Here is a 14,070-nt window from a genome sequence, read left to right as displayed (position 1 = left end):
TACTACTTATGTGGTACACTTTTACRCTATCCAGTCTCCTGTGGGATTCAYRAAAATCCGTAACTGTCACAGCAGTAGGATAGCAGAGAGACGAACAGATTAACAGGATTTGCTAAACTGGATGGAAACACAAGAACCATGAAGTTCCAGCTCCTCGGAAAGCAATTAGTCAAACAGCAATGAAGGTGACATTAAGCAAATGCATTTTGGCAAAGATGCAACAGCCTTAAACTAGACTTTTCTACTCCATCAAGATTCTCAGGCACTTCACCAGCTAAGCAGCAATCTGTACGCTTTTATACAAGCTTATTTTTGAAATAGYTACAACGGGAATAAGGTAAAACATGTTAACTCTTCTCACCTAATAATTCAACTGTTATGAACTGCATCCCAGTTGATCAGGAGTAAATCCCATCTGGAAGACTTGAATGCTTTCCTTTACAATATCAAACTGAATAAATCATGACTAGTAGTCAGGCCAAAAGCAAAAAATGTAAATTTGCATTATCTAAGTTCCTTAATAGCTATAACCSAATTATTGCAAATAGTACCTAAATATTARTATCAATTAAACAGGGGGATAATATACTTGGAGTTTCCTGTCTTGTGATTCTTGTTGCTCTTTAATTGCATTTTATTTCTCAGAAAGTAAAACATTCCACATGAATATGAATGGTAATAATAATGATCTATGATATTAAGTATAAAATTTGCAATTTTCAGAGCTGTTCTTTCTTCCTGCTCTTGCTCAGAATCAGCTTATATTCTGTATAATCTACCACTGAAGTACAGAATTCTATTGCACTAAGTGGGGGCTTATTTTCACAAGAATTTGAACCAGTTTCAAAACAGACTAGTATCTCTCCATTTTTAACTCTCTTCACTCTCTTCATAATACTATATTCATCAGTGGTTTTAAACAGTTATTCATTTTTCTGCTTAAGTGTCACATCTGTGTGATATTTCTTCCTTTCAGTATCCTCTGCTAATATTTTTGGGGGACGGCCCTTTAGTAATGCTCGATTTGACATGCCTCCCTCATGGAAAACCCTGAAAACTCTAAATATGCCTGCAAGGATTAAAATATATAGAATTCCAAAATTAACACTGCAGAACTGATGTATACATACCCATCTCTATTAAGTTGCAGAAAGACATCTTCTAAACAGCTGTTAGAGAGTTTTGAAGTAACAGCTCAGTACTACTATTTACAAAAGAAGACTGGAGGAAAAGACAATAAAAGGGGGGCGGGGGGTTGCCAGTTGAGTAAGTCGCTCGCATCCAACATTAGGAACTAGGCTGATACCTAGTGCTCCTTAGCAGAGGGAAATGGTGAGAGTATCTGAAACTTAATAATGAAATTGGGCCAGGCATATTTAACTGAATACTTAACTGGATATTGAACTGAGCTTCAAATAAGCAATTTCAGTATTGACTGAAAGCTTCAATACAGTTTAAGAAAAACAAATACTAAATTCTAAATCACTGTCATTCTGTGAAATACATAGTCAAGTTTTGTTGTTTCATAAAGTTTCTGAAWCCTTTACTTACAGATAGCTGTTCTTACTCACCTGTGGAGTTCTACTGATGTAAATGGGATTTATTTGAATGAGTAAAAACTGTGGGATTAAAATTCTTGTCAATGAGTCACTTATCCAGCTCAATATAATTAATGATAAATCCACCAACAATTGACATAGTCTGAACAWCTTCTATCAATAAATTTGCATGCAGAAACTCAACCCAATGTATCCCCAGTATAGCATCACAAGAAACATAAATCATTTAAAAATCTCTCTCTGTAAYACAAGTGTAGACATACATTATACTTTGTTCCTACTACAGCAGGAGCAAAGTGTAAACAAGGTACTTTTAGAAAAGGTACTGGCATATTCATCAGGGACCAAATGCCATTGCATTTGATTAAGATCATACAGAGCRTAAGTAATCAAAATCAGGACACTTCCTGCTTTTTGTAGGACACAAAGGGCAATCTTTCACTTAAAGGTACAGGGTATAAACTCATATATATTATTCACAGAACGTCAATACTGATTTATAGACATAGCATGCAAACCAGAGTGGACCATGCATAACATAAAAGATGAAAAACTAGCAAGTGGAAAAGGTAAATAGCTGTAACGTCAAAGGATTTCAAACACTGAGGCAGTGCAACAAAACACAAATGCTACTTTTCTTTAAATTATTTCAACAGCTCGGAAGTTCATCTGCACATGCCACCATCATGAAAAGCAACTTTTCACTCACCAAAGTAGAGTTATGTGAAGCATCACCTGAGACCTCGGGCGTTCTTGTGCTGTTTGGAAGTCTGTGAGGGTTACGAGCTATCGCTTGGCACCAGCCCAACATTTTCTCCTTCCACTTATCCCTTCTCAATTTCTGAAATTCTGAAAATAATTTAGATTCCCTGAAACATTGACACTTTGAAYTTATTGCGTGCATGTCTCTGGATGCATGCCTTTAAAAACAGCATTTTAAGTCGTATCTAAACAAGCTGGAAATATTCTTAAAAGAACTAGCTTATTTAAAATACGTTGGAGCTTTATGCCATGCTGGTTAGCAGAGAGTTATRTATTTATAGCACACCTTTCATGCATTAATACTGTTTCAGTGCCAGAAAATTCAGTGTCTTCTCCAATGTTAAATCTTAAGTGTCACTTTAATAAGAAAAGTGTTATTTTAAAGGAATTTTATTATAAGGTAACCATGAGATCATTCTTAAAGCCATAATGTTTGGATACAATACCCTACATTCCCTGAAACAAGCAGAAATAGCTCTAAAGCAGTAAAAGATATAGACTACAAATCAATAGTGTGGAAACACACATACATATACATACTCATCCCCACATATACTGGAATACCCAGCTTGGCTTAAACAAGAAATGTATTGTAAATACAAAACTCAATGCACACACATTAGCAATAATTACTACAGACTAAGTTGCACATCAGCTTCTTTTTAATTTGTAACAGTAACAAAACACCTTTTAAGTAATACYGAGATACTGAGTCAATACAGCACTAGTAAGTTTCTACTAAGTGTAAGAAACCTACGTATTTTAAAATTTCACAATTTACTTTTACCAATTGAAAGAAAGCATAGGTCTTCAGTGCAGAACTTCACTAATTAATTACAAAAAAAAAAAAAAAAAAAAAAACTCTGAGCTTTTTGTCTTTACAGACTCTACAGCAATTAGTAATCTGGCAGTTTATAACATTTCAAATTTAAAGTGTGTTATTCTATAGCATCATGAAATATAATAAATATTAAGCTACCTCGCAAGTCCTACAAGGAAGATCGTTTATTTTCCTTAGTGATGTGAATGCAACTAGCAGACCTTTACATACCAAACTTTCTTTTATGAGTAAAATGAGTTCCAGTGAAAACCTGGTGCATTTAAACAACCTGTATACAGACTCAAAAAATGATTCCATGCTCTAAAAACTTTTCATTGTTTATCCAACATATCACAAAGTACTCTTAAGTAAAAGGATCAGAACAAATAGCAGAAGGGTAGGCAYTCCCATACTGTCCTACATCGTAACTTGAAAAATAAAAATTATAATCGGTTATCTTTCCAAGTTTCTACTACAACCTAGCTAATTACTAGATCATTTTTGTGCCTGAAACATTATCTACCAATTAAGCAGAATTGAAATAATGGTGAAGCCTAATTTCTACTTCAGGTAGTCTTGCTGCTATTTTTTTTTTTTTTTTTTATTAGACACACAAAAGTGTCCTGAGACAGGAAAATGTCTCTGCAAATATATTTTGACCGGAATTTCCTAGTTTTCATTTAAAATTACAAGGTGAAAGCATTTCAGTATTGTTTAGATTTTTCAGAGAGAACCAAATCATTTGGTCCTGCTGCTCTGGAACCTGTCCCTGTGCTTCTTCACACACTGCCCTGTAAGTAGCGCGTATGAGTGGAGGGACAAGTTTTCTGTTGCAGCAGGCATGAAACCAGCCAGTTCCATCCACTGGACGGCAAAGGTGCCCAGCTGCTGCTGCTGCTCTGTTTTGGACTGCCGTGGGGGTCGGGCGGAGAGATGCTGTTGCAAGTGAAGTCTGTAGAAAGGATAGTGAGCCATGCTACTTCCACGTCACCTGAACCTTCATGGATAGAAAAACAGTTTGCAGAAAATACTTGTCCTTTTTGCACTGCACAGGACTTATGGGCAGATTTCATTTGTTAAGACTTCTGGACTGCAGTCTCCTATGATCAGTAAGTTACTGTTGTKCATTTTTGTGCCGAGGCTTGTAAGCTAGAGACTAATGCTGACTGGAAAAAAGCAAATCCTTCTTAAAAAAAATAGAAAATAAACTCACAAAATGCATATTTRGAATAAAGACATAAATTTTTGAAGTCTCCTTCAGAAGAATATTATATAAAGATTACAGCCCAAAAGAATGTATGTATAATTTTTTGGCTTGCTGYGTCTAAAAAAATATATCTCAAACTTCCCTGTTCCTCTGAAGAAACACCATGAACATGCAGGCTACTAAGACGGCTACACATTTAGCTGGTGTAGCTCATTGCTTGGGAGGCCTTTACTGCTTTGTTTCATCCCTGAAGAAAGRATATGACTTTGAAAATCATGAACTTTAAAAAGTCTTCATTTGGATTTTAAAMCAATAACATTTCAGTCTCTTTTTAAAAGATATATCTCTCCAGAACATTGTTCAGATGAAAAACCTCCTCTAACAGTTTTCTGAAAGCATATCTAATCTTTTTAATATTGTAGGGGGAAAAAAAACTTAAAGATATCAGTCTTACATTTTCTCTGGACTGAATGTGCACAAACGTGTTTTTGTAAAAGCAAGGAAGTTAACCTAGTTATTTAAGCAACTGAGAAGACACAGAAGGAATAAAACACACTATTACCCTAGAGCTCTAAGGCCAGTTGGAAAATCTGCTGCACCCACTGGTAAGCAGTGRTAAGCACCAACCCATATGAGTAGATTACGCTCCTTTTGAACCATTACATACAGTAAACACCAGCACTCTTGCTCACTTTGTAAGTGAGAATGCTGCAGATTTTCATTGAAGACCCTTTTACTATTCTGGTACTTCTTACAGATTACTATTTTACTGCCCTTTTAGACTTGTATTTTTATATAGCTATATGCCAAACTTTCTTTTTTCTTTCTGATTGCTTCTTTGCCTTTACTAAATTTTCAGGTAAACTTTCAGTAGAAACAAACCTATAACACYGCAGGTTTCACTGTACAACAAATTCTTCCAGAGATGCTTTAGTGTGGAGAATTAATGCAAAATTCAGTCCCTCCAGAGAGCCATGTTCTCCTCATGCTCGGGGTGATACGAGCAAATTCAGTCTGAGAATACAATTCCAAACATCACATATAAGCATACAAGCTGTTACACTGCACATTTTGAGTTTGATCACAGATGAAATTCAAAAATAACTTAGTCTGGGGAATATTCTACAAAATGGCTCTGCACAGCTGGATCCTCCTGGTATTTAGAATTGACAAAGGATCATAAAACTTCAGGCAACAGCTGCAGCTCAGTATTACAAAGTTAACTACTTGAAATCCTCACACTAYGAATTTGTGCATGGTTCAGGCAGGCATACAGCATTTTAATAGTTAAAGGCTCTGCAGTATTAGCTGTCAAGAAGTCTGCATTCTCCTAAGCTTTACAACCTACTAAAAACGTATTAATTCAGAGCTCATTAGCGTCTGTGGCTTGCACTACAGCTTTAGAGAGGAATGGATTTCCTGCACCAAGGCATGCATGCTACCTACAGCAATGTCCCTCAAGGATCTGCAAGGAGGCATCATTCAATCCCTTCTATATAGTCCATACTTGTCAAAAAAAAGAATCCCCTAACTATAGGGAATAGGGAATGCTATTCTGTTCCTCTTGGGACATACAACCAAGTACTTGAAATAGTTGCAGTTCCTCTTCATTGCTCCTCAAGAGTCAAAGTCATGTTTACTGCTGTTTGGATCACAACTGAAAGGGGAACTTTGAGGACTTTGCATCTGCATGCATAATTGAAGAACAGCAACTCCAGATCAATTTTCTAAAGAGTTCTTAATTCAGCTCTCATAAATTTATTTACAAATAAAAGAATTAATTTATTCATACTTTTCCAGAGGAGTCTTTTTACTTAGAAATCAGGCAAAGGGACACGACAGATTGAAGCAGACCTCATACAATGTTAATAAGTAGTGGATGATGTATTCAAATTAACTAGTTATAGGAAATAGAAGCATAATATCTCAGAAATTAATGTTCCTTTAATCTGGGGAGAGAAGAAAAGAACCTCTGAGCTTAATTCAGGGATACAATTAGATTTAGATACTTAACAAAGTCTGAATTACGACAAAATATATGAGACATTTCAGCTTTCTCAGTCCTTAGTAAGATCTAACAACTAGCATAAAACAGTAGGAAATTAAATGCGTAACATGCTGTTCCTTMTCTAAGCTAAATAGTTTTGATCTCTGTATTCTAAGAGTCCCAACAGCAATCAAAGTGATGGTGTTTGTCCAGCACAAAAACGCACTGCATGACTTGGCAAATTGTCAAAACATTCCAAGAGTAGATCTGCAGGAATATTTAATTGTAAATAACCATCAATTGTTGAGCTCTACTGGGAGAAATACAGTCCCTCTTTTTCTTTGTATATCTCTTGTCTGAATCTTATCAAGCTGTAACTTCAAATCAATTACTCTGATTTAAATATAAACTTATACTCATGGGCTGGATTCATTGGAAAGCTCCAATAGCTGGTCCTGGCTTTGTGCCACAAGGCAGCCATAAGCCACCAGCCAGTCACTATTACCCTATCTATCCTTGCTTCGTGAAAGCAATTCAGTGCTGCCACGGCATAATAACGTGATAACTGTACTCAGTACTTTTTAAAAATAAGAAGTTCAACCTCCTTTTTGAAGACTACATTAACAAAAAAAAAGAAAGAAAAGTGTTATTAGAATACATGTAATCATTCAAATGGTTCTCAAATATTCAGTGGTAGCTCTTTAAAGACAGAAAAAAATAACTACCATATCCAAATATGAAAATTTTCAGTGAAAATTATTTTAATTTTTTCATAGAAAGCTCTAAGTACTAAYTGACCCACCAAACTGAGGAGTAATTTTTTTAAGAAACAGGTGAGACTTGCATTTAATTACTATAACTTAAAAATTTTTAAAGCTGTTTGTAGCCTCAAAGGCTACTAAGCTAGTAAAATTTTCACATATTCCTGACTGAGACTCACACTAATTAGCTAAAACACATGCATAACCTACTAGCTACATTAAAAAAAAATGTAGACACCAACAAAAATAAGCACACATGACATCTACAATGATGCAACCAATCAAGACTTCAAGTGCATTTCGCTAGCATAAACCAGAGTGGTCATGTAACTTATTTATACTTACCAAATGGGTCATTCTCAGTAGCTCTTTAAAAATACAGCCACAGTACCAGCACCTCTCTTTAGAGTGCACCCTGTATTCTGAGCATTATTATATTCAAGTTTTCAACAACTTAAATATTTGTTCATTTAAGCTTTGATTCAAAGTATCAACTAGCACTTTCTTAATTACCAGATATATTATCCAAACAGAGACTACGCAATGATTATTTTGACTCTCTTGTACCATAATTAACAATATCATTATTTCCAACTAATGAYAGACTGAAGGTTTATTCTTTTTTGTTAAATACTGCTAAATATATACATATATATTTTAATTGTTCTTAGTCGTTGGAGACTTTCATTTCTTTGGTCAAACCAAAAGAAYTCTAACTCAGGACACAATCACATTCCACTCATTACTCAAAACAGTTTAATCAATGAAAAAAAATAATTTTAAGATGATTGATTCACAAATTATTGCAGCTAACATGTCTTTGGTAATATTATTCACATATACACTATATCCAAAGAGTGACAAGACACCTTCACAAGTTTTCTAAGAAAAGAATCTTTGTGTTTTAGGTAACYAAAGACATTAAAGTGTGGGAATATTTGTTTTTCGAGTTCACACATTCTTTTTCACAGAAYGAGAAGTAACTCCTGTGTAAAGTAGAATACAATTTTAAAACACACAAGGCTATTTAGAGTAACTTAACAGTCTTTTCTTCTCTGTAAGTCTCTAGCAATGCTATTCTATCTCTTTGCACTAGAGAAGAATGTAAGGACAAAATGTGGACCAATTAAAAGAAGAAATCTTTATTTACTGTTACTGACTTTATATAAACATAACTCTGGTTACCTGGTAAATGCAGGTATTAACTAACACCACAGTACACACTCAGAAGATGGACATTCCTTAGGGGAGCCACAGAAACAGTGGGAAGTCCATGAGAAGGTAAAGCATCAACTAACTWAAAAGAAGTTATGCATGCAGTTATCCAAAAGCACAAGGCACAAAAGCTAAGTCTTTAATGGACTTTGTTCTCCAATGTAAAAGAAGCCTGCCTTGCAAAGCTCTTCCTCATTCTGACATGGTTTATCCAGAGATGAAGGATATATTTTCACAATGATAGGAATGCAATCAACTAAGCTAGYAGAAACACTTCTGTGAAGTTCTAACCTGTTCCAGTAGGTTCCCTCAGTATTTACAAAGAAAATGAAGTATTTGTTTAAGAAAAGTATTTGTTTAAATGAGAAACTTGAGGATAACAATTTAGTCCATTACATTCGGCATATTTCCAGCATGTACTCTCTGCTGACTCTTGAAGGAAGAGAGAGAATGTGGTTGTACATCATTGCTGATTTTTTTTTAAATCAAGGTGCTTACATAAGGCATTTATTTGCAGTATACGCTTTATTAATTTGACTCTATGTGCAGTATTTATCTCCCAATCATAGTATAAAAGCATTACCACTAAATAATTACTCACTAAATAGCAAATGGTATGTAAACATTATGAAAAGATATTATATGGATTAGGTTTTTCAAGTTCTGCTTCATTTTTTAAAAAGTCCTATAATAAATGAAGTTCAGCCCTAAGTTGATACTATTTGAGGACATCTTTAAGAATCCCTTAATTTTAGTTTAGAATACCATGCTAACATTTCTCCAGTCTTCTGGTATCTGTCTACACTCCGTATCTATTCAGCAAAACACTTCTAGTTATTTCACCAAGTCAGTTGGAAGCATAAAAACCAGACAGGCTACATAATCCTTCCATTTTTTTTTTCATGCTTAATTTCTCCAAGTATAACCTGATTTTCTCTTTGCTGTTAAAGACTACACAAGACTATTTGCTTTCAACTTGTCACTAGACTTATTTTTATCTAATTAGAAGCCAATTTAAATAAAGTATTACTTCAGCAGTTTGAGATATACATAGGCATCTACTCTAAAGCCTGCCTTCAAATTTGTCTTCTGGTAATTGTAGTTAAAAACCATCACAGGTTAACATATACTTTACTTATGTAAGGGAATAGTTACTGAAGCTGTTACTGGTAATTGTAGCATTAGGCCAGTAGGCCAGTAATTATTTATAACTTAAATAGCTGGGATCCGTTTATCCTGAAAAAACCTGAATACACCATCTGGCATCAGATCCTGCTAGCAGAGATCAGATCTTAAGTGATGATCTTCATAATAGATATCAGAAGGGGGTATGTTGAAGGTGCAAACCCAATGGTAGGAAACAGGATTATTTCTAATGGTATGCTTCAATTAGTTTAGTGAAACAGATATTTAATGCAGATACTCTACGCACAAAATATGCATCCACCCTCTTGCAAGTATTTCCAAAGCATGTCCAAGATAGGTGACATTAGCAAGAATACTGTCAAAATGTAAGGTTGTAAAACTGAGATCCTGATCATATAGAAGACAGACATAAAGCTTGATTACACAGCACTGCTCTCTGTCTCTCTTTAGTGACAGGGTTAACATAAAAAGACTTACAACCCTGCCATGGCTATGGTACAGCAGGTCAGACAGCAAAGTCGTATCCTTTGCTATCCAGAAGGCTTGATTCTGACCTCTGACAATCTACTGAAGCATGTCATGTCACAGTTAAACGTCCTCTGACTTTGCTACCACCCATATGACTTTCTTTCAGGCTATGGTGAACACCAGTGYTATATTTGAGTCAATGGCATGCTGTAACACGTGGTGCAGAGATCCCCTTGGTCTGACCCGGAGCAGCTACGTAACACAGGGTAGTCCTGTRCAAAGATCCTGTTCCAAAAGCTGTTTAACTGCTTTCCTGAAGAGCAGCTCCACRGCTAAGCCTTGCCCTCATGAGAACTATTCCATAGCAGCACGGTACTATGCTTAAGCAGTCATATGACATCTTGCAAACTCAGCTGAGGCTAACTTGAGTATCTCTAAAGTGTCAGTTGATGAGCTATCTTCATGTTTAAATACGCATGCCCTTACCTCATGGTAACTAAACTGCTCAAAATTCTGAACAATTTGCTTTTGCAGCATTTCTGAGGTAAACGTGCTATTCTTTCCATCCTACCAAAGAAGTGTAAGAGGCAAGCCTTAGCTTGTCAAAGACAGCTTATACTATTGATAACCTGCATCAAATTCCTTGTCAAAGGTCACAGTATTTGCTGTTTGGCAAGAGCTTAACCCAAAAGCCTTCTGCAGCCCAAACAGGTAACGTAAATTCACTGATGTAGGGTCATACCTGGACTTAAAWACCTGTACTGTAAGGAGAGAGGCTGGCTATTCTTTCATCTCTCTTTCCTAAGGCTCAGTTTTTCCTGTTTTCTAAAAAGTTCTGCCTCTTCACTTACCAAGTCCAGCTTCTTTTGCCTTCAGTATCAGCTTAAGTACACATTTTATTCCACTCCCTAAAACAGGCATCAGCTCTTCCATATAGACTATTTTCTTGAACTGGTCCACATGTCTCCTTTGCTAACGTGTACAGTTCCTTGAAGCTAATTTTTATTCATTTGGACACTAACACATTTTACACTTAATTCAACCATTTTTATTCTTTTAATGCTTAACAAAGGGTTGCAATAATTTGGTATTTCCGGGTCTGTTCTAAACTATTTACTTTYAAGATCAGTACCTCTAAATGTAGCATTTTCATGTGAAGGTGCTCTTTCACCTAAAGTAAGCAAGTATCCTTCCTGTTTGACATTGATGTTTTCATCCTATTCAAAAAAAATATACTAAACTAGGAATGTTTGAGAAAGTGTTAATAAACAAGAATTTCAACAACAAAATTCTGGCAAGCTGCTGTAACCAACATCTTTCAAAATTTAGTAGGTATTCATAGAAGTACATCTACAGACCCATGTAACTTTAACAAACTAATTTTTACTACATTATGAGGAGAGTTACTTACAATTTRAAATATATGCCACGCTACAATTCTCAGCTAGCTAACAGAAAGTACTTTATTTCYGAGTGTCTTCCCATCTTCTCTCTTTCAAATGCATGAGCGGTCTGAGAAGATYCTTGCTAAATACTACCTCAACAGGTAAAATTTGCGTAAGGTGCCTTTYGGTATATAGTTCCACAGAACTCGAGTTTGCCTCTGGAAAAGTGAAACAACATAAAACAGAAAGGAATGCAAAGGTACATGTAGGTAGCTGAYCTATATTCAACTTAAACAGTTATTTAGAAAACTAAATAGAGAGAAACAAATTTTGAAATCAAAAACTGTATGTAACTGCARGCCAGTCACCTGCAAAACTAAGTATTACTTCAAGGTGCCTTGAGGGACAGTAGTAGTTATGGCTACTGAGGCACTCACTTCTAAGACTCAAAAGAGAAAAACAGRTTTCTTCCTCCTCGGCTTGTGTAATATGGGGGTATAGCAAATCCATGTCAAATCCTGACTTCCTAATAATGCGGAGGCAGAAAATTGAAAGACAAATGCGAAAGAGCAGGTAAGATACTCAAATACTGGGGTTAAACACATTAAACTGTGAAGTGAGGAATGGGAAAATGAAACGTGCACAGAAAATATAATACAACAAAGCAGCAGGTAGAGAAAGGAGACAAATCCTATAATACGACAGCGGTCTTCGGCTATTGTCGTGCTTATAGTTGAACTTCCATGGGCATGCTTAAGGGCTTACTAATCCACCCTGCAAATCCTTATGGTTTGGTAGAATCGAGGAGAAAGAGGAGGACTGTGCTAATCTTGTGCCTGAACCCTTAAGTACCAAAATATTCYGTACAAAGTCGATGAGAACTGAAGGTGTATCACATTTTGAAGGATCAGAGCCTCAGGCTGACAGAGGAGACTTTCCAGAATGTTTAAAATGACCATCCAGTTACTGTTCAAACAAAGATGACTACGAGATGGTGCCCTCAGGGAAGAGATGGACTATTCTGAGACAAAGAATATATTGATTCTCCAAGCATATATATTTACTTAAGTCTTTACTGAGAACCCATGCRACCACAGTTTGCTTAATTAGAGTCTTAATGTCTGCTGTTAATACAGGTTAATATAATGCATTGCCTGCACTGAAAGAAAGTGGAAAATTGCCAAACAGAAAATATATTTTCATTAAGRTTATACCTCTATCTGACACCTGAGATCACTTCACCAGGCAAAATATAGCTTGTATTTTTAGGGTTTTTTTTGTTTGTTAAAGATGACAATTAAATGCTGCTCCACCATAAGACAAAAATAAATACATATGGGTTGTGACAAAACTTCATTCTAGAAAGTTCTTTTCCCATCCAGTAAAAAGCTCATCACAGGAGCAGCAGTCTGAATGAAGGTGTCAGCTCAAATTTGCTTTTTAGTAGAGCAGTAGCCTTACTGCAGAAGGAGTATTTTTTACGGCTTTACAGAAGACGCCACACAGTCCTTAGAGTTACAAAGGTATCAAAAAGAGTTCTGAAATAGAAACATTGAGAAGTAAAACATGTTTTGTTTCATGTAAGCTCAGCAGAAGTATAAAGAGACATGGTAATAAAAGTGTGAAAATTACAGATTCTCTTCACTTCCAACTGAGAATGTGTTAAAAAAAAGTCCTGCAATAGTGGATGGAATCTTCTCAGAAGTACTAAAATGTGCATTTCACATGTTCAGAGACTGACAAAATAATCAAAGTGTACAGATGAGAAGAATATCAAGCACCTTTAAAAACTACAGGACTTTATCAATTAGGGTCTTCTRCTGTACAGTTACTATGACCATGCCAGAGAATGCTATTTATATAAATATTAARACAATTCTATTTAGATACACTTTATTGACCACCGCTGATCAATCCAAGCAATTTATCAAGTCAACAGAAAGCTACCAGAGGCTTATGGTATACAACATATGGCATTAGAAATAAATTCAACACAGAGCTATCAGAGGCTTACGGTATACAACATATAGCATTAGAAATAAATACGCTAGCCAAGACACAAAGTATTTTATGCTCACTGATTTTTGTTCCTGCTCGTAGAGAGAAAAATATTTGAAATACAATTTCTAGCATAAAGCAATTTGTATACCGTACTGAGAGTTGTTGTGTTCMGACACTTAAATCTCTTTCTTTCAAGACATAGAACTTTTAGGAAACAAACRGTAGTATTTTTAGCAAGGCATCAGTTTAAACTCCCTGCCATTTTAGGCTCACTGTTCAGTCTTTATTTGTGGAGAACAATTAATTTCATTCACCAAGCAGCAGGTAAGTATGTTAAATATTTGTCTGAATGAAGTACCTGGTCCACTTTCTCATTTGTGTCAGCTAGCCAGAATTAAACCAAAACTACTTGGTACGTGTCAAGCAAGAGAGGCAGATTCTTGTTYTCAGTAACACTGCCCCACCAGCTTTCTGCTGCTTCTGGGGCTCCAAGGTTAAGAACAATAGTTTGGGGAGATGACTCTACCTAGAATCTTTGAGACATTTTTTAGCTTGCTTGCTTACTTACAGAAAACAAAACCAAAAACCAAAAAACAAAACAAAACAAAAAAAAAAACTCTCCATAGTTAACACCAAAAAACTCTCTCATATACTGAACTCACCATATGTTCAGAAYTGATGAACAGCAGGTTGCTAAAGCAATAATTATGATAATAACATTCCAAGAAAAGTCATCACAGAGCTATTACTCTCACACAT

The 14,070-nt window shown here is 35.6% G+C and overlaps 1 protein-coding gene across 1 annotated transcript in view; it reads right to left on the bottom strand.

The window, feature by feature from the left end:
- The window catches only part of MARCHF1 (membrane associated ring-CH-type finger 1), a 123,551-nt gene that overhangs the window by 84,597 nt on the left and 24,884 nt on the right, over positions 1–14,070 (bottom strand). Inside the window, exon 2 of the mRNA XM_085319893.1 lies at positions 2,269–2,408. Within this exon, the coding sequence (XP_085176019.1) occupies positions 2,269–2,370 (102 nt within the window). The 5' untranslated portion in view covers positions 2,371–2,408. The remainder of the gene's footprint in view (positions 1–2,268; positions 2,409–14,070) is intronic.

The sequence above is a fragment of the Rhea americana genome, unplaced genomic scaffold, assembly GCF_003343005.1.
Source record: "Rhea americana isolate MKP2758 unplaced genomic scaffold, rheAme1 scaffold_60, whole genome shotgun sequence".
Lineage (NCBI taxonomy): Eukaryota > Metazoa > Chordata > Aves > Rheiformes > Rheidae > Rhea > Rhea americana.
Note: the sequence above shows the minus strand (reverse complement) of the source record. Positions and strands in the feature narration are given on the sequence as shown.